The sequence below is a fragment of the Centropristis striata genome, chromosome 13 (assembly GCF_030273125.1).
Source record: "Centropristis striata isolate RG_2023a ecotype Rhode Island chromosome 13, C.striata_1.0, whole genome shotgun sequence".
NCBI lineage: Eukaryota > Metazoa > Chordata > Actinopteri > Perciformes > Serranidae > Centropristis > Centropristis striata.
In genome coordinates this window covers 14,520,606-14,544,434 of record NC_081529.1, presented here as the reverse complement: position 1 = coordinate 14,544,434, position 23,829 = coordinate 14,520,606, and the positions used below count along the sequence as shown (strand labels likewise).

The 23,829-nt window shown below is 42.3% G+C and overlaps 2 protein-coding genes across 3 annotated transcripts in view; both read left to right on the top strand.

The window, feature by feature from the left end:
• Positions 1 to 3,678: 3,678 nt before the first annotated feature.
• On the top strand, positions 3,679 to 7,217 carry hoxb5a (homeobox B5a). The gene is made up of 2 exons (XM_059347747.1): positions 3,679 to 4,488; positions 5,871 to 7,217. The coding sequence occupies exons 1-2, from the start codon at positions 3,780 to 3,782 to the stop codon at positions 6,116 to 6,118; spliced, it is 957 nt and encodes a 318-aa protein (XP_059203730.1). The 5' UTR covers positions 3,679 to 3,779; the 3' UTR covers positions 6,119 to 7,217.
• A 1,275-nt stretch (positions 7,218 to 8,492) lies between these two features.
• The window catches only part of hoxb3a (homeobox B3a), a 66,872-nt gene continuing 51,535 nt past the window's right edge, over positions 8,493 to 23,829 (top strand). Inside the window, exon 1 of one of the 2 annotated variants that reach the window (XM_059347728.1) lies at positions 8,493 to 8,573. The gene's annotated coding sequence lies outside the window, so the exon portion shown is untranslated. Of the gene's footprint in view, positions 8,574 to 12,289; positions 12,419 to 23,829 lie in introns of those variants that run through there. The other variant, XM_059347726.1, reaches the window with a different exon arrangement.

The following is a 23,829-nucleotide window of genomic DNA, read 5'->3' as shown; positions in this document are numbered from 1 at the left end:
GACAATGTCCTCCAGACCTTTTGAACTCTGCTTGTCCCCTGAATGACCGGCGCGCACCCGGGTTTCTCCAGCTCTTTGCAGGAGAGAGGAGGCTTTCGGTGATGTGCGCACATTAACACAAAAACGCATTTTTCTACCTTAGAAAAATATTTAAACGTTTTTTTTCCTACCTTTATCTCTAGACACATAAAACATATACATATACTGTCGTGGAAAATTATTAGACCATTGTTTTCTTCCATTTCTTGTTCATTTTAATGCCTGGTACAACTAAAGGTACGTTTGTTTGGACAAATATAATGGTAACAACAAAAATAGCTCATGAGAGTTTAATTTAAGAGCTGATATCTAGCCATTTTCCATGGTTTTCTTGATAATGATTTTGGTAATCATCAAGAAAAAACATGGGAAATGGCAAGAAATCAGCTCTTAAATTGTTGTTATCATTATATTTGTCCAAACAAGTGTACCTTTAGTTGTACCAGGCATTAAAATGAACAAGAAATTGAAGAAAAAGGGTGGTCTAATTATTACCATTACCACAACAAGTTACCATATACTGAATGGTAACTTGTTGTGCTGATTATATTTACAGATTATATACAGTATGCATATTAAATCTGCCAATAAAAGCCCGTCCAGTCGTAGAACATGCTGCCAAGGTAATAATGGCATGGGCTGTCAGTAAATCATTTATAGCTCATGGAGAAAATAGCCTAAAATATTTCAGCAGCCTGTGTGTGAGAGGAGCAGTGACTCTATATATTTATTATGATTTAATTGAGTTCAATGAGATTTGATAGTGACTGACATAAACAGAGTTAGACTCGCCAACAATTAGCTGGTGTTAAAAGTTAAGAATTTGATCTGGTGTGTTGTCTGGTTACTGTATGGCTTGTTCTTTGGTGCCAGTGTTGGTATAATTCCCACTGTGAGAATGTCTGCTGTTGTGAGAAGTGGATGTGGGCAGATGTTCTATGTTTAACACAGTGGAAATGTTTTTTTTCTTTGACTCAGAGGGATCAATTACAAGACAGACCAACACCTAACTGCACACATGTCTGTGGCACATTTTCGGCATAGAATGGATCTTTATTTTGATTAAGCTTTCTATCCTCTAGTTATGGTCTTGTGCCTCAAACTATTCAGTTTTCTGAAGTTTTGAAAAGAAGCTTTTGGTTTAGGCTGCATGTTGATTCAGCAAGAGTGAGAAGCTGGTTAATTATGCAATCAAAATCTGTAACATTTTTAACTTTAGTTTAAATATAAATTCTCCAAAACAGGGCCAACTTAACAGCATGTTGACATCTGTACGCAGTTTGAAATGAGAATTTAAGTAGTCTACAAATGACAGTAAATTGTGTTCACATTACATGAAAGAATATCTGCTATTGGATGACTTTGTCCATAAACAATAAGAGCAGAAACAGATTAAGGATGTGTGGCTCCAGATTGGGCACCATGTTCTAAGAGGAATTTAAACCTTGAATCCTGACCAGAGCAACAAAACGTTAGTACCACCAAAAACGTTATTATGACTTATATAAAAGGCACAGAAATAAAATCCAGCAAGTGTTCAATGCTCTGCAGATTGAACATGGTGTTTGATAACCAAACAAAATCATCACCACTGACCTCTCTTATCTGAAACTGTGGAATGTGTTTGGACCAAAGTGAGCAACTAGCTGTGGGTTTCCGTGTGGTGGCAATCTATATATACCGAGGGGAGTGTGTTCAGATGTGTGTGCCAACTACATCAGTGGCTCCTCCTCACTGGCCCTGCACTGACAGGGCATTTCTGGCACACTTTGAGTTCTGTGCTTTCAAGGCCTTCTTTGGCCTGCTTTCAGGCCAACAGCCGGTTGATTTTAGCACTGATTTAAAACAAAAAAAATCATAAATATGATATCTGTTTTGTGCATTTGTACTCCCTGCTGCTGCCTGTTGCAGTTGTTTTATTCTGCCTGGTTACTGTGAGATATTCAAGATGATTTCCATTCCAACTGCTGGTTTTCTTTTGCCTATGCACAGTTTGACAGCAGCTGAGTGTCTGAAACGGCACATATGCACAAGCACATTTCTGCACACACACAGTCCCCCCACAGAGTGCACTCATTTGTATCATTTCGCACAAAAAACTCTGGAATACTTCATCTGCCTGTGTGCATGTACAATGTGTGTGTCAAAGTTACACACACACACACACACACACACACACACACACACACACACACACACACACACACACACACACACACACAGGCACCCTGGCTGAAATGCATCCCAACCCGGGAATCAACAAATCATAAATCAGCAGATTTCCATCCAATGTGGACGTCACAGATCAGGTTTAACATTCCTCCTCTGCAGCTGGAAGGGAGGCTGCAGTGTGTGTGTGTGTGTGTGTGTGTGTGTGTGTGTGTGTGTGTGTGTGTGTGTGCGTGTGTGTGTGTGTGTGTGTGTGTGGGGGGGGGGGGGGGTTACACACAGTAGTCGTCTAAATCTGCCTTTTCCTTCTCAGTGATGACTTGGTGGCAATGAATATGTGAGTGTATGTGGTTATTTTGCTGAAACTTAAAGTTAGACTCTATTGTCCGCATGCTTCCCTACAGTAAAATAAATCTACATTGTGGAGGATGTAGGCCTATACATAGTGCGGTAACAATATTTGTGACAAGTCAAAAGAGGGAACAAAGTCAATATTAATAATAAATGAGTAAATAAAGTCGTTACATATGATGAGGCCACTTTTTATATACAACGTAGATGATCGGAATAAATATATTGTAAAAGACATTTGAACAAAGGAGCCGTTGACACTGTCACTGTATCTCGTCACAAGTGTTATGATTCTATAGAAGTGCGTAAAGACGCAGTAACGTCGTGCGTATTTGACGCAGTAAATATTAAGTCATACTCGTGGCGACTGACACGACATTTATGTTTTTTTTATCTCTTCAGTTCGTTTTTATGTTACCATTTTCCATTTTATTACTATTATGTATTTATCTCTTTCCGTTTTATTTTTTATGTAGGCCAGCCTAAGCAAAGGTCACTGCAGGCCTATGTGATGAGACACACACTCACAGGAGGAGGGGAGAGGAGAGGGAGGGAAGGAGGGAGAGAGATACAATTTAATAACAACTCTCTACGACTCTTATTTTCTCTTGTCTACTTTCTCCCTCTCATTCTATTTCGGTCTTTTTAATCAGTGCAATAAATAATGTCTGCAGTAGGTGGCGCTCTGAGCTCACCCCCGGCACCTCCAACAGCTGAATAAAAGGGAGAGAGAGAGAGAGAGAGAGAGAGAGAGAGAGAGAGAGAGAGAGAGAGAGAGAGAGAGAGAGAGAGAGAGAGAGAGAGAGAGATCCCCCGCCCACCCCTTCATCATTAGAAACCTCAGAGCATGAATTACCTCTCCAAAGTCATCGGCGAGAATTTACGACTGGTCAACAAAAGCACGTGACCGTCTCCTCCCTCTTCTCTCTGTCTCTCTCTCTCTCCTCCCTCACCTCACCCCTCACCTCCCCCATCGCACACACACACACACACACGCACACACACACACACCTCAATCCAACACACTCACACACACCACCCCACCCCCATATTTGGACGGCGCATACATAGCTAAAAACGAAGTACAGTGCAACGCCATAATTCACTAATACATCATAAATCGTTGAAAGTACCCGCGTTATAACGACCAAGAGAAATCTAACAAATCAAGCGCCCCTTAGTACTCAGCTGTAAGCCTGCAACTCTCTAAAACAACCTAAATGAGCTCTTACTTTGTAAACTCGTTCTCGGGGCGCTACCCAAATGGCCCCGACTATCAACTGCTAAATTATGGAGCCGGCAGCGGCGCAATGAACGGCGGGACGTACAGGGACTCTTCCTCCGCCAACATGCACCATGCGACGGGCTCTTACGGCTACAGCTACAATGGCATGGACCTGACCGTCACCAACCGGGGAGGGGGGAGCAGCGGCACCGCCAACACCGGAGGACACTTCGGTGGTGGCTCGGTCGTCGGGGACTCCCGGGGCTTCGGCTCGCCAGCCCCGGAGACGGGCTTCAGACAGCCGTCCAGCTGCTCCCTCGCCTCTGCGGCAGATTCTCTCCTGTCAACCGGCAGTGGAGACAGCAAACTGGGCGCCCAGTGTTCGTCTCCCCGCTCGGAGCAACCAGGAAGCGGTAATCTCAGCTCTCCAAACCTGTCCTCCACCTCTTCCTCCGGCGGTGGCGGCGGCGGCACGGCGCAGCGCTTCACGGACGTGGACGACGAGTCGCCAGAGACCGAGGAGTTGCAGCAACACACCCGGGACGCCAGCCACGGCAGCAACCCGACGCCCAGGACCGGACACCCGCAGCCCGGGCAGAGGCAAGAGGGCGGCCCGGCGGGATCCGCCGCTGGCAGCACGACGGGCAGCGACTCTCAGCCACCACAGATATTCCCCTGGATGAGAAAACTGCACATTAGCCATGGTACACGCTGCTCTTGTGTTTACAGCTTATTAGCCCTGTATAATATTCATAAAGCAGGCTCAATAGATATGTTTGGACACATGGGGTTGGTGACAGTTTAGTGCTTGTTGAAACTACATGGGGAGCCACGGTGCTCTGTGCCTCTTTGCATACACACATAAGCTTGAGCAGACTTATTGTTGCTTTGATTTGACTTGTAAACTGGTTGCTTGTGAACAGAAACATATTTAGCCACGGTTCTTCGTTTTTGCCTGCACCCCACGAAGCGTTTTTTCCTCTGCGTCAAATTATTATTTTCACGAGTGTCAGAAATCAGTCAGCGAGCTGTCTGAACGTCACACAGACACAGTGTCTGTTTTATATTTCTTTTAGCATTTCAGAATGTTTTTTGTATCTATTCGAAAATCTCAAACTTACTGGACAGAGCAGCTGGCCACTCTCAGATTAAACAGCTGAAGTGGTGTATTAGGGTGTTTTTTCAGTGCATCAGGGTGCAATTCGTTTTGCATTTCCCTCCTGGAGAGGATAGGGACGCCGGATGGTTCCCTCTCTGTATTTTCTCCCTCTTTTTATTTTAGGAAATTCCACAAAAGCATCATAAATCTGTCAGGGGAGAGGCAAGCCGGGCAGCAAAGCCCAACAGGCTGAGGAGCGCAGACAGAGCCGGGTGGGAAAAGAAAAAAGGAGGGAGAAAAAAGAAAGAGAGGCCAGGAAGGCTTTGGAGGTTGTTGCTCCTTTGAAAAGTGAAGCTTTATTACGTGTGGGAACTTTATTAGGGAGGTGAGGCAAAGGACGGGGCAATAAAATCCCGAAGGGAGCGAGAAGGAGTCAAAAGGGGGGATAGAGAGGGTGATGGTGAATAGGGGTGGTTAAAAAAGAAAACAGCAATGTGACAAATAAAAGCTTTTTTTAACGGAGGATGTGGGGTAAAAATGACTGCTGTCAGAATAAAGCAACGATTTTACTCACCATTGTTGCGTCTTTACGCACGTTTATTCCGATAAAACTCTGTGAAACATACGTGTGTTTGTGTATCTGTGTGTGTGTGTGTGTGTGTGTGTGTGTGTGTGTGTGTGTGTGTGTGTGTGTGTGTGTGTGGTGGCGGGTGCACAGGGGATTGGACACAATATCAACACCTGTGGCTTCATTATACTAGATTCCAATTGAACAAACCTGCAAAAAAGCACATCTGTGACACTCCGTGACAGATTTGTTGATCCAATAGTATTTCTCTGGGTTTTTTATACTACTGTGTATTAGGTGTTCATGGTATTTTGTCCACCCATTGTTACTGTGCATCTCTAAGTGATAACCCGTTCATGTCACATGTTGATAGCTGCAGTCACGTCCCTAACAGCCTTTTGTTCGCTCCACACCCTCAGATATGACAGGCCCGGACGGGAAACGGGCGCGGACGGCTTACACCCGCTACCAGACGCTCGAGCTGGAGAAGGAGTTTCACTTCAACCGGTACCTCACGCGGCGGCGACGTATCGAGATCGCGCACGCGCTCTGCCTCACGGAGCGGCAGATCAAGATCTGGTTCCAGAACCGGAGGATGAAGTGGAAGAAGGACAACAAACTGAAAAGCATGAGCCTCGCCACTGCCGGCAGCGCCTTCCAACCCTAGAAATGTTGAAATTCAAAAAGAAACTTCCATCTCTTTGGAATTGTTAATGTACAGGCTTCCCCCAAGGTGGGAAAAGAGAGACAGAGTTGGGGGGAAAAAAGAAAGAAAACTTGAAGAAAAACATCAGAAGAAGCCAGCAGAAAATGGAGCAAAAGAAGACGGTGATGAAGAGAAATGTGTACAAACAGATTCCAAAAAAACCTAGATTTGAAAACACTTCTTCTTATCAACTGAGTACTGTACAGCAGCGCAGCACTTTTCCTTTGGTCGGCATGTTGGTATTTGGTGTTTTAGGGCAACGTAAAAAAAACTGTGGTACTTGCTCTTGTAAAGAAAACAAAAATTTGTGTTCTTGTATGTCGTCGTCGTTTTTTTAAAAAAAAAAAAAAAAAAGCTGTCCGGAGCAGAGGAGTTCCTCGAAAATAAGGAAAGGATGAATAATGCTACCTAACTACGTTTCTACCTATATGTCCTACCTTACAACCTTGCTACCTACTTGTTGTTTAATGTCTTAATATCGTCTAATATGTGTCAAGTGCGATGTTTTATAATTGACAATGTGCTTTCGAGAAATGTAAGCATGTGAGCTCTTATTGTAAGTTGTTTACAGCCAATAACGTGTATAGTATACTAGTTTGAGTCCCCTCTCACTTTCTCTATCTCTGTCAGCTACTTGTCATCTGCACCTTCTTTTTTAGGAAGCAGAGGAGGTGTGTGTGTGTGTGTGTGTGTGTGTGTGAGAGAAAACAAACTCCCTACCCATCCATAATGTTGTGTATAGCTCTACTATTCAAAAAAAAGTGTAACTGTATGATATTGTTATTATTATTGTAATTATTGGATACATGTTTCAGAAGGGATGTATATAGATATATATTGACATTTTTAAATGTGACCAGTTGGCTATTTGGAGTTGCATAAGTGTGTGCGTGTGTTTGAGAGCGTGTGCGCGCTCACGTGTTTGTTTGGTGTGAGAGAGAGTGTGTGTGTGTGCGCATGTAAGAGAAATGGCTACCGTCCCTTACGGCCTGTAAGCTTTCTGCCAATGAGCTTTTTGTATTTGTTTGTAACTTGGAGTAAAAAAAACAACAACAACAATAAAGTTCCGCATACTCATCAAAGCCAGACAGACTGAAGCAGCTACTCGTGCATCAAACTGCCGCAAAACTGGCTTCAGTGAGGTTGAAGACCATGACATTTAGGTTTTAGGAGTGTTCGGGCCCTCATTCTAATGCTGGTTTAGAAAAATCAATTGGAAATATTTGCGCTATTGTTGCCGTTCTGAATTAATTGTTAATAATATATATATTTCATGTGTAAATCTGTCGACTGGCAAACTCTGAGATCCGAATGTCAAATCATAGGAGAAATAGCCTAGGAAAGTGAAACTAAGCCCTACGTGGGTCTTGAATAATTAAAAAAACGGACTTTCTTACTTATGTACATTTCGAGCTTCCACCACCTGTCTGATCCTGATAAATTCAAAATTCCAAATCAGTCAACACATTTTTATCTGTGGTCTGCTTCCAGGCCACATTTTAACCCTGACCACATCTCCAAGGCGACAGCCTCCTAGACCTTAGCAGCATCACATCCATGCTCACCAATCACTTAACAAGCTGCATAAAACGCACACATGCACAAAGAACAGACGCACACGGGCCAATTTTCATCCCTGCTGCCCACTGAGTCTGACAAGACAACAAACTACCCGCGTTGGACAAATTGGTCACTTTTCTCTAAACGGCCTCCCTTTCCGTCCTAGCGGAGGCCACTCCCGGCCAAATTAGGTTACCTTCTCCCGATGTCCAACTGTAAACAAGCAACTGAACTTTTAAACTCACCGACTGATGCTGCTTCAGCTTCCCTCATACACGGCTCTATTTCTGTGCGGATGGAGGGGAGGTGGAGGGGGGCGAGGTCCTGCTCCGAGCCTCATCTGGACACAACCGCTACCCTCCTCCCTGTGTGTATATGTGTTGAGATATAGTTTTTTTTTAAGCTAACCTCCTTCTGCTTTGGGCCAGACTATAAAAAAGAAAGTAGCTTTGACATTTACATGTCAAACGGATGAAGGTTTTTATCTCCAAGTTGGATCGTAAAGATCAGGCCTGGCCTCAGACTGATACCTCTCACTGGCTCTTCTCTGGTCACGTGGGGTCCATAAAGTTAGTTTTATGGTTTTGGGGAGTTGACAATGTACTATATATTTCACATTCTTGAAAGCAAGTGACGGTTTAACGGCTTCGCGGGGATCCTAAAGGGGTCAGTAAAGTAGAGACAGAGCGCGAGGGAGGGTGGTGTGTGTGTATGTGTGTGTGAGGGAGAGAGAGAGAGCAGACCACTACTACCGGCCGCTGCTCCTGCTCCGGTTCACACGCCGAGCCCGGAGAGCTGCTCTGTGCCGCTCTGGACGCGGAGAAAACCCGGTGGAGGGAAGCAGCCAGGACGCACAGTGAGTAGCCGAGTGTTTGAAGGCTGTGTGTGAGTGGGGGGGCAGTGTGGAACGGGGAGGGGCCGGGGGGCAAAGAGAGAGCCCTGGGTAATTACCATGTCACCCACTCATGTAGCGCTGCTGTATTAACGCGTGCGCGGAGTGCCACGAAGCTCCGGTGTATTTGAGATTCGGTGTTATGGCTGGTCCTTACCGCGCGACGGTGGTGGCGTCACAGATGAGTGAAATAATGCGTGTGCACGTGTACTTTTCTGTAGTCCCATGCGTGTTTGCGTTTTAGTGTGTGCGTAATGTTGGCGCACAGGCCCACAGGAGACTGTTTCGGAGTAGAGGAGGCTTGCAGCACAGAGAGGTTAATATCCGTACAGTCAATGTTTATGTGTGTGTTTAACACAAACATAAAATAAATGGAAAACATTGTACTGCATAAAGACAAATCTCAGTTTTAATCCCGAGGTTGTTCCTTCTAGAATGTTTAATATGGTTTGTTGGAGTGCCTTAACAATGCAGGATGAATGAAAGGCTGATGAACATATGTTGTTTCCGTGATTTTTGTAGGTGGAGAACTGGTCTGAATCATGGAGAAATATGAGAAAGATTTGTCATGTGAATTCACATTTCCTCCCTGATGGCTTTTATTGCACTTTTTGGAGAGTGGAGATGTTTCATGTCACTGTAAGTTTCTTTTGTCACTTTTACGCACGGCGATTGTGTGCGTAATAACGGATTAAGAGTTGAAAAGCCCGCGTGTACAAAAAAGTAAATGGCCAAGGACACAAAAAACACACGCGCACACACAGAACGTGTAGTAATGTGCGTCCTTGGATACAAGAAAATCTTTGTCCGTCCCCCGCCCTTGTATTTTCCAGGCAGGATGGGTGTGAGTAAAAAAGTGTCGTGGACACAAACATTCCCAAGGCTCACCATCAGAGTCCTTCAAGGCTATTTTACACCAGAGCTCTGGCCTGTTGTAGCCTTTGACACACACACACACACACACACACACACACACACACACACACACACACACAGTATAACTGTATGTAGTTGTATGTATAAGCTGTTTTTGTTGAAAAAAAGCAAATAAAAATGCTACCAGACGCTAGAGCTTTCGAATCAACTCCATACCTATATATTTTTTTTAATTAAATTAATCGAATATAGGGGAAACCTACCTAATGCATCATTTTAAATATTTTGCTGCCTGATAGGCTTTTAAATCAAGTGCTACGTACATTTTGTATCTGAAGGCCAACTCTCCAATTAAGTATTAGTATAAGTGTGTGTTAGAGGAAGACAGCTATGTAATGTATTGAGAAGCAAACTCTGCAAACTATTAAAACCAATTTATCTTTGTTAAGTAGGAATTGAACCTGATTAACATTCAAATTTAAAGAATAGCGACACCATTCATTGATCGCTAATAAATGATCCAGTTTCAAGTCAGGTTTAACCCCCACATACAGAATTACACAACATGGACCAAACCAGGTTGATTTAACAGCATTAAATATTGATGGAAGTAGAACTAATGAGGCCACGGAGACACACAAACTCTTCTAATTGACTTCTATGATTAAATTATATGAAATATCCGCTTAAAATCAACAAGAATAGCCTTCTCATGTTTACAGGGAAGGATTTCTGTTTTATTTAGAAAATTATTTTTAAAAACTAGACACCTAATTTACATTTTTATATTAAAAACAATTGGGCACACCTGGAAAAGCTGATTATTGGACTAATACAAGGCGTTTATTGTAGGCTACATTTATAATATCATTTTATAATAAAATAATAAAGAAGTTGTTATGACTAACAGGGAAGAAGGTGGAGGTGTAAACAGTACTCCACTGACCCTGTATATCTTTATTAGTCCTCCTCACTGGTTCCTCTGATGTCTGCAGCGGGACTCCAGCTGTCAAACAGCCGGGCTACCAGTCACGCGGCACCGTGCTCTCCTCGCGCACGCTCGCTTCTTATTGCTCAGATCCATCATGTAAATTGTTTAATGTCTCGTGTCACAGCGGATGCTCATATTTCGGTATATACCGAGCACAGTTTCAAACTTTTAAAAAAACATTCAATCACCGCAGCGTCACGCGCTCCCCGTAAATAGTTAGCAGCCAATCTCCGGCGGTAATGAAACAAGCTACGTCACAATAACAGAATCAAATTGATAGTTCTCATTTAGTGTTAATAAGGCCAGCCGCAACACGGCGCCCAGAGGAAGCCCACTAATACCAAGTGTGGAGAAGTGGATGCAAACCAGCACTGACAACATGCTCACTAAAATCACAAACATGTCGCCCTATCTTTTACTTCTTTTGGATTAATCTGGCAGCAAAATGTAATTTTTTTAAAATTTAGCGTAGGAGCCACTCACTCCGCTGAGGAAGGCCGTGCGACTAAAAGCTCCGGGAAAAGACAGTGCACTTTAATTGTCCCCCCCTCCTCGAATAGTACTTTTAGCAGGATTCTATTGTCACAATGTGGGTATTTTATTTTATCAGAATTTTTTTTCTGCCATTCAGATGTATCTTGTTTTTATCCAGTTTGTATAACTTTCTTAAGTGAACTATTTTTCTGTAATTACTCTCTCTCTGTCTCTCTCTGAGAATTTAACCATAACCTGACCCTGTTCTTACAGTACTGATAGAGTGCTTCTCCTCCAGACGACCACATAGTTAATCCGGGATCCTCTGCACCCGCTAATAAGAGAGGAGGCTTTTGCACTCGGAAGTCCCTCTCTGCTCTCAAACTCTCATTTATTATCTTCTCTTTATACGCATGAAGCCAGGCTGCACCAATGCATTTTCAGTCTGGGGATTCCTGGCGCTGCATGACCTCACAATGATTTCTGACAAGCTTCATATATAAACTAAATTCCTTTTCAGGCTATATATTTAACTAATCGAGTTAGATATGCTATGATCTTAAATCATAGGCATTTTATTAATTTAAATTGTATTTTTCTTTTTCTTTTTTATGTGAAATATTATCTTAAAGTTTGACCTATTCGTAAGCTGTAAATATGACATTTTCTATTTAAAAAAAAACAACCAGTAATAATAATAATAATAATAATAATAATAATAATAATAATGATAGTGGTAGTAGTAGTAGTAGTAGTAGTAGTAATAAATCTCGCACGCTAAGTTCAGTGAGTTTTTTTTGGTTTTGTCTTATGCAGCCTCCTCGCCAACGACAAAAATGATTTTTGAATATCCGGTGTGAGATAACGGTTGAAACCCCCAACCACATATTCTGGTGTGTGTGTGTGTGTGTGTGTGTGTGTGTGTGTGTGTGTGTGTTTCAGTAGAGGGCCTGGGTCCTTGAGGAAGTTTCAGTTCAGTAAACAGGAAGGCGAAAAAACTCCACATTTCATTTTTCATCAACTTCCTCCTTTTAATGATGATACAGGAACACCCCCAGCAGCACCAGCTAACCCCGCTTTGCCCCTCCAACCCCTGCAAATCCCAGGCCTCTCAACAAACACACACGCGTGTGCGCGCGCGCGCGCGCACACACACACACACACACACACACACACACACACTCACAGGAACGGGACATGACACGCGTGACACGTATGTAGTCCCCTTTCTTGCCGGGATAAGTGAGAGAGGCTGTGACATGGGGAGCTGCAGCAGCGGCTCTGTGTGGGTCCCTTTGTGTCATCTGTTTCCCGTTTATGTACACAGGGCAGCTCCAGCCTGCATTCTGTGTATTATGTGTATTATGTGTATTATGTGTACGGACTTGCTTCTCCTTTGAACCTGTCGAGGCTGTCACAAGGCGCTGAGTTGGGCTTTACAGTCTGTGTGCTGGTGATGATGAGTGGGGTGAGTAACTAATGCGACTAGAGCGGCCCTTTTTTTCATTGCATTGCAAAGGTGTGTTTGTTTGTCTCTCTGTGTGTGTGTGTGTGTGTGTGTGTGTGTGTGTGTGTGTGTGTGTGTGTGTGTGAGCGAGGCGCAGGCTTTGTGTTGGAGGCAGTGGGTGTGTTTTGTTGTGTTTAGTGGGTTTATTGGCAGGGCATGAGAGAGGTGGATGACCCGGGCATGGGAAGGTCCTGTGTGTGTTTTTACACAAGCCACTGGCGTGTAACACTTGATTTGATCATTTGGAGAGATTTGGTGAAAGCCCAGCTGTTTGCTGCGAATTTAGGGATGGATTCACACAGAAGCCCATTCTGTGGCTCTGAGCTATAGGCGGGGGATAGTGTGAAGCCAAGTCTATTAATAAAAATCAGATAACCTATTCCCTGTCCTCTATAATCACACACGCGCGCGTGCGCCCTAAACTATTTTCCTTCTTTCATGTGATTGCTTTGCGTTTAAATCGGCATTTGCGGGCCTTAATGTCTTTTGCATACTGATAGGGGTGAACCGCGCGGCCACACCTCATGAATAATGCACGAGAAGGAGTCAGCGCGAGGTCAGCAGACAGGCTTGAGCCAGGCACGTCATGGAGGAGACTGCCGCGCATGCGCACGGAGCGAAGATCGCATAGCTGCAGCACCACACTATACCCCCGTGTGTGTGTGTGTGTGTGTGTGTGTGTGTGTGTGTGTGTGTGTGTGTGTGTGTGTGTGTGTGTGTGTGTGTGTGTGTGTGTGCGTGTGTTTACTTCAACAACACGGGGGAAAGGAATGAACAAATGGCTGCTTTTATTTATCTGTCAGTGTTTCCCATTTCCGGGTCACAAGGGAGGGATGTTTACCTCAGACAAACTAAAAACTTCCCCAATTTAGGACAGGCCGGCCTGCTGCTAAGCACACCAATTAACGCCGTAATATAAACTGTGCAGAAAACAAAAACAAAATATTATAACATATAATATATAACATGTATTTTAAAGTGATGTAAGTAAATTAAAATGCACGCAGTGTCTTTAATCAGTGTTGAATCATCGACGTGAAACCTTGATTGGGTTGTTATTTTAAAAGTGTTTGCAGTAAATACAGCCTCTATGAGAGACTGGGAATACAGCCAGAATAGCCTTTGTTTGCCTTGGCGATGGGTTATGACAAGCCGATAACCTTGCAAATATTTACAGTTCCCAAGGTCAGGGGTATTATGTTTACTTTTCAGGTTATGCCACGTTCAATGTACGCATGGGTAACACACTAATACAGATTGTGGGATATTGGTTTAAAAATTAGTCATATGTAACCTCGGCCTTTTGTGACAGAGAAGATACAGATAGCCTAACTGTGGTCTCATTAAAATATATTTTTAAAAGAAGCATGATATTGACGCGACATGCTTTTTAATCCGGTTTTATGTCAATTTCCAGCCGATAATCCAAAAAGCATATACATGGGGGAAATACTACGGTGCTACTACAGGGCTACTACTTATAATTACATAAGATAAGATAGAATAAAAATATAATATAATATAATATAATAAATCAAAATAAAATAAGTTAAGCCTTCACTGATCCCCAGAGGGAAAAGCAGCACCAAGGGAGAGGGAAATATAAAATAAATATAAATAAATAAATCGTAAATAAATAAACATCAATATATGATTGCTGATATTCTAGGGGGTTTCCTTGGCAAAATAAGCCTTCAGCCTATTCCTTTTTTCGATTTCAATTATGATTTTTTTTTTAATTGTAGGTGCATCTCAATACATTAGAATATCATTGAAAAGTACATTTCCAGTACTTCAAGTCAAATAGCCCCAACCAAGTATTGAGTGCATATGGTTGGACATACTTTTCAGACGCCAACATTCCCATAATATAAACATACTTTTTAATATATAGCCGAAAAATAAAGCTAATTTATTATGTAATGATAATAAATAAATAATGTAATAAAATAATACTAGGCTACTAATAATTAAGTCATTTATAATAATAACAATAATAATAATAATAATAATAATAATAATAATAATAATAATAATAATAGTAGTAGTATTAGTAGTAGTAGTAGTAGGCCTAATAATAATACGGACAATTCCGTATAATAGCAGTAGTAGTTCTGTGTAAGTAGTACTGTAATGAGGCCAATCTCGTTTCAAATCACGCGTTTTCTCCATTAAACCAGTCCGAATGAATTTGAGTGGTATTCCACGCTACTGTCCTCGTCACATGGTCTCAGTGTGGCCCACAGGATTATATTATCCTCCCCCAGGATGCAGCTCTCTCGCGCCGCCACCAGAGCCCGCTTCAGACCAGTATAGGACCGCTAGAAGCAGCGCAAGGAGAGCCCCCTCCCTCCCACAGCACGCGCTCCGGTCCCTTTGAATCCTCCACCCGATGATAACCTGTAACAACCCCCCGTCTCTGCCTCGCTGTTTAAATACACAACTGTCAGAACTGTCGCCGTGTTTCGCAGCTGATTAATGGCGAGTGTGCGCATGTCTTTAGGTGGAAGGTAAGAGACGGAAAGATTGAAACGGAGAGGCGCTGTGGGTTCATTTGTGTCTCTCCTTCAGTCTCTGTGTGTGTCAGCAGCAGCAACAGGCTCACTGTCTTATGTTCTTCCTGCCCGAGGCAACAACAGCCTGGATGTCCAAGCTAATAGTCGGCTACAGCACAAGGTTCACCAAGTTGAAGGGTCAAGAGTTCACCGTCGTGCGTGAGTTCCGCCCTCTCCACTCCAGACCAGTTGCTGTATGTCAAAGGCAGAAAAAAGCTGGGAGGGAGGGAGTAAGAGTAGCAGAGGTATAGGGAGAGGGTACAGATGAGAGAAATGATAGCAGGAGGCAAAGGAGAGGTGAAGGCCTGACCTTCCCTTCCCTTCCCCGGTAACAAAAGCAAAGCTCCTCCTGCCGCCGCAGAGTACAGAGAGGGAGATGAAGGGAGAAGAAAGACAGGAAAAATGGAGGGGTTGAAGGTGGTGGTGGGAGGGCGGAAGGTATTCGGTGACATGGAGATGGGTGGGTTAATGTCTGGGGGGGGGGGGGGGGGGGGGGGGGGGGGGGGTGCAGGTGTTTGGCTACACATTTAGTTCACACTAGCTCACATTTGTGTTTCATAGCGGGCCTTTCTTTTACTTCAGACCTGCTGAGGTCAAGGGGAGTGTTATCAAAATAAAACAAGTTAGGCCTATATATTACTAACTAGGTGTGATTAAAAGAAATGCATACGTAGATAAGATGAAATCAACCTTTTCCTGCTTCAGTACTGCATTGTTTCTGCATTGGCAGATTTAATATGCATATGTAACAAGGCTAATTCTACACGTACTGTATATAATCTGTAAATATAGTCAGCACAACAAGTTACCATTCAGTGCATACATATTCATATATAGACACATTTATAGTAATGGAAAAAACAATTAGACCACCCTTTTTCTTCAATTTCGTGTTCATTTTAATGCCTGGTATAAATACATGTACATTTGTTTGGACAAATATAATGATAAGTTCAAAAATAGTTCATAATAGTTTAATTTAAGAGCTGGTATCGAGCCATTTCCATGGTTTTTCTTGATAAAAACCAAAATCATTATCAAGAAAACCATGGAAAATGGCTCGATACCAGCTCTTAAATGAAACTCTAATTAACTATTTTTGTTGTTATCATTATATTTGTCCAAACAAAGGTACCTTTAGTTGTACCAGGCATTAAAATGATCAATATACATTGTGCAACCAGAAATTTGTCCAATGACAAAATAATGTAGCTGCATATTTTCAAATGTAGGAATAGTTCTTTGTAAGTGATGAGACTAAATACATTATGAGTCTTAGTCCAAAAATAATTGTATTGCATTAATACTTATAAGTCTATTAATACATATAAAATGAAACAATACCGCCATGTTATTAGTGGTGTGTGTGTGTGTGTGTGTGTGTGTGTGTGTGTGTGTGTGTGTGTGTGTGTGTGTGTGTAAAACCAGAGATTGATGGTTGTAAAGTGGTGGTTTTATGCTCGGAGCTAACAGCTATTTATATATCTCCAAAGCATTTCTGAGAGGGAGTTGAGCAAAGCAGAGCTCTTCCTGTCCTCAGCCTTATCAGCACAATCCTGTCAAAAATAAACTCTTATCTCATGCACCATCCACAAAATATTGCTCTCCTTATCTGATTTTTCCACTACAAGATGAATGTCTGCTCCAGTTTACTTTTCTAGCTAAAAAGAATGAGCCTCAAACCATTTCCTCCCGCGGTCCCTCTGTCTCTTCTCTCTTTTTATGTCTTTCTCCTTAAAGTTGAGCAGCAGTAAGGCTATCATAGCTGTGTATACCTATAGAACAAGCGCACACAAGCAGATATTTACATTTTAACATACTATAGTGCCATTTTCAATGCCAATACAACCCTTTCTTCCCATATTTAATCATATATATATGGACTATATATACACTAATGAAATAAATTGCTTAAAATTGCAACAAAAAACACACAAAAATATCATAGCAGTCAAAACAGAAATGTCATAACTGTAGCCCTCAAAAGTGTTAATGGGGAAAAGTTGCACAAAATCCTTTCAAACCAAAGGCAATTTATGTTGAGTGTGTTCATAATTAACTTTTTGAGATACTATCATTTTTATAAACTATTAAAAAAAATGAAAATATAATGCACGTTGTGCACATTTGCAAAAACACAGCATGTACATCAAAATTACCTATTTACAATAGTTCAATCAGATCATTACATGGGTAGGGAGTGTGTGGCAAGTATTTTTGTGAAAGAGGCTCTTTCAGGTGTAGAATTGCAATCCAGTAACATAGAGCAATACTTGTTTTTCCAGATAAAACCGGAGGATTTACCTTTATTTAGCGCGCATGCATCGTATCCCAGAGCATTTTCTTCCACTGATGGGTTTGTAGAAATCCAGTCAAAACAACACAACAAAACTTGTAATCCAGACGGCGGCCCGCGCGTATTCACAGCACTTCGTCTATTGGGAATTCGTCATCACGTGGTGAGCATTACCTGTCACATGTTTTCTTTTTTTGCGTGCTACTACCTGCGACAAACGGAAGTAACGTCAATTTCCCAGGAGATTACTTCTCTTAGCTCGAAGTAGGAATTTAGGGAACGGAAAAACTCTAAAACTTTCATTTTATATGTAAGATTAAAAAGTCTGTCACACTAAAGTTTTATTTTTGCTTCTCTGTTTCCTTTTCTTTCTTTTCGGTTTGACCCTTATTATACTATCATAGGTAACTATGATGGTACTATGTTACTACTGCACAATGTTAACTGGTATAATTGAATTAATTGATTGTATTGCAACTTTTATTAAGTTGGAAAAAAAGAAAAAAAAAAGAGAACGAAAAACTCGCGGAAAAACTACATCTCCCGGGAAATTGACGTCACTTCCTTCTGCCTCAGGTAGTGACCATAGTAGTGACACGCAGAAAAACATGTGACAGGTGTGTGACCTAATGCTCACAACTTGATGACGCATGTCCAATATAGGAAGTGCCGTGAATACGCGCGGGCCGCTGTCTGGATTACAAGTTTTGTTGTGTTTTGAGGATTACTACAAACCCATCAGTGGAGGGAAACAGCGCTCTGGGACACGATGCAGGAGTGATATATAAAGGTAAATCCTCCGGTTTTATCTGGAAAAACAATTTTTGCTCTATGTTATTTGGTTGCAATTCTACCGGCATTTAAAAATCGTATCGCGGACGCTCCCTTCGGTCCTAACTAAACTTTGTTGTTTAGCAGCGACACAAATGTGCAGATGACTTGATTGTTGTTGCTGGTTTGCAGAACATAAACTGTTTGGCTTCATGTTTAGACCTGAATATACGGGAATATTCACGCACACTGAGCCAGATGCATGGGAATCATAAATAATATTCCTAAACATAACCCAATTTAGGAATGATAAAAAGGTCCCCATGCTTGATTTGTTGTTTGTGTGCTTGTTGGTGAGTAAGTAAGTAAGCAGTGAGCTTTGACCTCAAACAATGAGACAAATAATCTGAACTCAAATCTTAAAATCATCAGGTTCTGCTGAACATAAGCAATCTATTGATGCAGCTATACTTTATGGTAATTTAGGAAGTGGGGGGGGGGGGGGGGGTGATCATATAGTCGCTGTAGAGGAGGAGCCACACACACACACACACACACACACACACACACACACACACACACACAGCAAAACATGTAATGGGTGAATAACTACGTTACAGGTTCCGTCTATCTCCTGGGTTCATCCTGAGTTCACCAAATTAGATGCAGCTAGCGCGCGTGCGCCGGTCCCTCTCGTCTAAGACGTCACATATGAATGTCACTTTCTTTGCAGCCTATGTATACGTTTTTGTCTTGATAGATAAAGCTATAGGGTGTTATTCACATCAAATGCATGAAGTAAAACGGAATTAAATGCACAAAACAATAACACTCATGCGTTCCGTGCAATGATAAAATGCGTAAATGTGAGTAAAGTAATAGTAGTGAAATGAGTAGGGATAAGTGTGGACATATGGCTGCAGTTAACTCGATAAAAATCCATCGGCGGGTTGCAGGGAGTCGAATAACATCAATATAAATCCACCTGATACCTCCGCGTCAGATCTGCAGGCGGCTCGCAGCCTCTTAAGCTAAAAAGGTTTACACGAACTAAGCTGCAATGAAACCCATTTGTTTCTAGCAAATATTCATGTTTAAGAGTGTGCAGTGGTTGTGCTGCGGGTTCACATGTCAGCGTGCGCGGTGGTGTCATTTATATTTGCGCAAACAACAAAAGGAAAGGGAGAAATGATCCTGGAAGAAAAGAAAAATCTGTTTGTGAGACAGAAAGAAAAAGACCCCCCTCCACCTCCTCCTCCTTCTTCTTTCACATCTACTGACCATTTTTCTTCAAAGTAATGACTCCAACTCAATGTAGGATGACGGAGAGGGAGAGAGAGGACAAAATGACAGAAAGGGGGGATGCAGGAGAGAAGGGAGTGAGAGGGAGAGGTGGAAATGACTGAAAGAAAGGGTGTGGAAAAGGGAGGGGGATGAGGAAGAGAGAAAGAAGGCGGGGTGAGGGGGACTTGGTTGTGCTCGGGGTGAACGGGAGGTCAGCGCGTCTCACCAATATTAAAATGTGTACCGGGGACGCGGAGTGACACGCCTCGCCCGTTAAACAAAGAGTGTGCCAAACTGGCAGATTAATTTGAAAACTTGAGTCCATGCACACACACATACACACACAGGCACACACACGCTCACAACACTTAATGCCTTAAAGAGCCCACAGTCTTCACAGCAGCCCTGCTCGATCTCCCTCAGCCCCAAACTGCTCGCTGTAACACCGGGAAACACTTGGAACGGCCACCGATGAGGGGGTTTTCCGTTATCATTTATCGCCAATTGGTCGGCTTTTTACGCACAGAGCGCCCGGTGCTGATGTCGCAACGCTGTGGTGACGTGTTGCCTTTGTTTTCGCTGGATTATCACTGCTAAACTGCTCCGCAACTATAAAGTGTTATTGTAGTTATTTAAAACGTGGATTGTGAGCGAAACGCGTTTCGGATACAGTCGTGTTTACACTTTTACCGGAGACCTGTGTACGTATCTGCGCGTGTGCGTGTGAGCGGGGGTGTCCGCGGAAATGACAGCGACTTTTTTTTTTTTTTTAACATACCACGAAGAATCTCGGAGAGGTCAAACCTGTGGCGTCGAAAGAAGAGAGAGAAGGACAACTGAGGTCTGAAGGCTCAACAGGAAGGCTTCTCTGTCTGTGCCGAGGAAAAAAAGGAAAAAGAGTGGAACACAGCTGGCGATTGGTTTGAGATGTGGAGAAGCGGAGGAAAATATAAGAGAAAAATGTACTAATGATAACTACAGGGAAAAAATGGTAGAACTTGATGTGACGACAACGACGCGAGAAAAGCGAGGCGGATCCGCGAGCTACAGAGGAGTGAGTACATAAAAAAGAGAAAATCGTCTGGTACAATGTAGCTTATTTGCATATCCGTGTGTGTATGTGCATTGTGCTGCTCGTATAGTGTGTGTGTGTGTGTGTGTGTGTGTGTGTGTGTGTGGCAGGTGCTTTTGCCCATGCTGGGAGACCACGTGTTGCATGAGCTACCGCAGCCCCCCCCCCCCCCCCCCCCTCCATACACTATCTTATAATTTTATGATAACTTTGAATAGATAGATAGATAGATAGATAGATAGATAGATAGCGTACACACACACACACACACACACACACACACACACACACACCAAGGGTGAAGGCGAGGTCGTGGTCAGTGGAAGGTTAAAGGTCATGAACAACTTTCTCCCCACATATAAATTAAGTTCCTAATAATATATTTGTAGATTATTTATTCTTAAATAGGAGATAGCTCTCTTGTTTATAGGATTGTTTCTTACATTATAGCTGTCACTTTATTTCCTAAACAAATTCTAAAACAGTAAAGAAATGTAATGTTCTACATGTGGCATAATTATGATCCAAAATAGTGAAAATAAATAAATATACAATACAGTTTATTTTTTTAATCATTTGTCAGCATGAGCATTGCTGCGGTTTATCAGTTCGCATCCAGATGTGTTCTGCTGTTGTGAGAGCACATTGTGTGTGTGTGTGTGTGTGTGTGTGTGTGTGTGTGTGTGTGTGTGTGTGTGTGTGTGTGTGTGTGTGTGTGTTGCCAGCCAACACAAGTGTTTCTGCAGAAAGCGCCAGCGGTTTCAGCTGTTTATTTCCCTCTGCTGATTGCTAATGTGATGTTTCTTTTGATTATAAGCTGCTGTGGAATAAAATGCTCCGAGTCTACGGGGAGCATTTGTTTCTTCTTTTCATCGTCTGCGCTCCTCCATCACAAATGCTGCTAATGCTCTGCGCTCACTAGAAACCACCTCAAATATGCCGCCAGTTCAATTTTAACAGGCTGGTTTTTATGTGCGTCTAATCAGCACCAACAGTGAGTACACGGATGCTTTGAGTGGTGTTTTAATGTCATTTTGGTCTATATTCTCCTGTTATTATATAAGAAAAGAGCAGGACAATGCTGTGAGTGTCACTACCGTGTCACTCAGAATTGAGCAGTGACAAAAAAAGAAGGGAGGACCTTTTGGTGATGTGAGCGACAGAACTGAGGGTTATTTTTTTATTATTTGATTGGATAAAGTGCAGCAGCATTTCTGTTTTTGTCCCTGACATGCTGCAGGCTGCTGGTCCTGCCAGCTGCATGATGAAATTAATTTAGTTTGATATAGTCAGAATAAAAACCGTTCAGATTAGTACTTGGCATACCGAGGGACAGGCCTCTGCTGCAGCGCTACATTTTCTCCCTCTGTCCGATACTTTGCATGACAATAACCAGGGGATTTATTTATCAAACTGCACAAAAGAGCAAAACCACATTTCTCTTCTCTATAGCTTTCTCACGTCGGTAATTTTTCAGAACCTCGACAAGAGGGTCGCAGCAGATAATGAGGCTGTTTAACCCCTCTATATGTTCAGATTCATTTTCTCATTGTGGAGTTATATACCACTAAATACCCACCATTAAAGAAAACATTTTTACTGTAATGTTTCGGGCTATAGGGTTAAAAACGGATGAAGACATTCAATGATTTTCCATTTTTACGAAGCTGACAAATGAAGCTTTTGCTGTTTGAGTTGACTTAAAAATCTCACTATTACTATAATGCGACAGAATGGAATCTTACCTTACTGCTGGTTGCGATTAAGCCACTTTAGACCAAAGTTAAATCCCAGATAGACGCACAGAGCGACAGGTCTGCAGCTTTTTCAGCAGCTTTACCAGAAACAACTGAGTTTTTGGGGTTGTTTGAGTTGTTAGAAGGGTCGTAAATTGTGAGGGGGACTTTACAGTTATTTGATCACACCGGCTCTCTTCCGCTCCCTGAATATTTTATTGCATTTAAAAAAACCCTTTCAACCTTACGGGAAGTTAGCGCTTGAGCGTGTTGGTGTTTGAGTTGTAAACTGAATTGACCCTCAATAAAAGTCACGTGTTTGAATCCAGATGACCTTTTCCCCTCACTGTATCTTATCCTCTCTCTAAAAATATATTATTTGAAGCTGATTTCAGCAACTCGGCATGTGTGTGTTTGTGTGTGTGGTTCAAAAACAGGACAGTCTGGTTTTTCAGGTGTGGTGCCACACACAGAACAGTTGCGAATTTATCCTCATGTCCTTGGGATTTAAAACGTTTATTATATCCAAATATAATAATAAATAAAGCAGGTTTTTCATTCTTAACACACTATTGGTTTGAATAGGATTTGTGTTGATACTGTTGCAGTAATAAATGTCTTTGGAGATTTTTTTTCCTTTTAGGCCCTTGTGTCTGTGGGCTGCCGTGTGTTCGCACATTGACCTCTATACCTGAGGCCGGGAACAATGGCCTCCCGTTTACCTGAATAGTCACTGCTGACAAACTTGACAGAGGGAACGGAAGTGCTGCAGTCAGACTCAAAAGCACCTTGATCGATACCTGAGATGCCCCGCGGCAGTGCGGTAGGGAGGTCAAGGTGACAGAAATACGCACACACCTGCGCGGAATAAAATAGAAATATAAACTATAGCCTGTATTGTATTGGAACCAAGATGAGTAAAGCGTTTATGATCAGCAGCAGGTTGACAGCCTGAACAGTCTCAGGGCTTGTTGGCTTTTGTTGTCCGGCCTGGTGATGTATTAGCAACTTTTTAAGGAAACAGAGAGCAGCAATATTGCCTGCAGCACGGCGGGAGTGTCCGTGTCACAAAATCAATGTGGGAGCAGCACAGGAGCAGATAGAAATGACGTGGAAAATGAAGCAGGAAAAACACGTTTAGAGCACAAAACAGATTCAAAATGCACGAGGAGCAGGATTTGTATTGGTAATTAATTTGTTTATGTTTATGCTCTCGAATTATCCGTTAAATGTGAGGGGAAACACACTGACAAAAATGTGAAATTTAAACCAGTTTAAGGCAAATTAATTCCAATCAAATTTTGTTCTACTTCTGATGTTTTAATTATTATATTTTAATTTATTTTATTTTTGTTGTTGCAGATAGATAGATAGATAGATAGATAGATAGATAGATGTAGTAGAGTGCAGGCCCGTGTGTGTGTGTGTGTGTGTGTGTGTGTGTGTGTGTGTGTGTGTGTGTGTGTGTTGGGGGGGGGGTCAGATTCCTTTTTAATCCGTTGAATCGGAGTTTTTTGGAGACAGACTGCGATTCATTTAGCGTAGTGAAGGGACATTTATTCATTTATTCATTGATCCATCCATTTTTCAGTCGAATCCTTCAGAAGCATGTTTGATAGGAAAGTGTTTCACCGTGCCAAGCGATTTGTCATTTATTT

Coding starts and splice junctions, on each gene's coding strand:
- hoxb5a (XM_059347747.1), top strand. CDS start 3,780: ATGAGCTCTTACTTTGTAAACTCGTTCTCGGGGCGCTACCCAAATGGC. Junction 4,489..5,870: donor AAAACTGCACATTAGCCATG/GTACACGCTGCT, acceptor CCACACCCTCAG/ATATGACAGGCCCGGACGGG.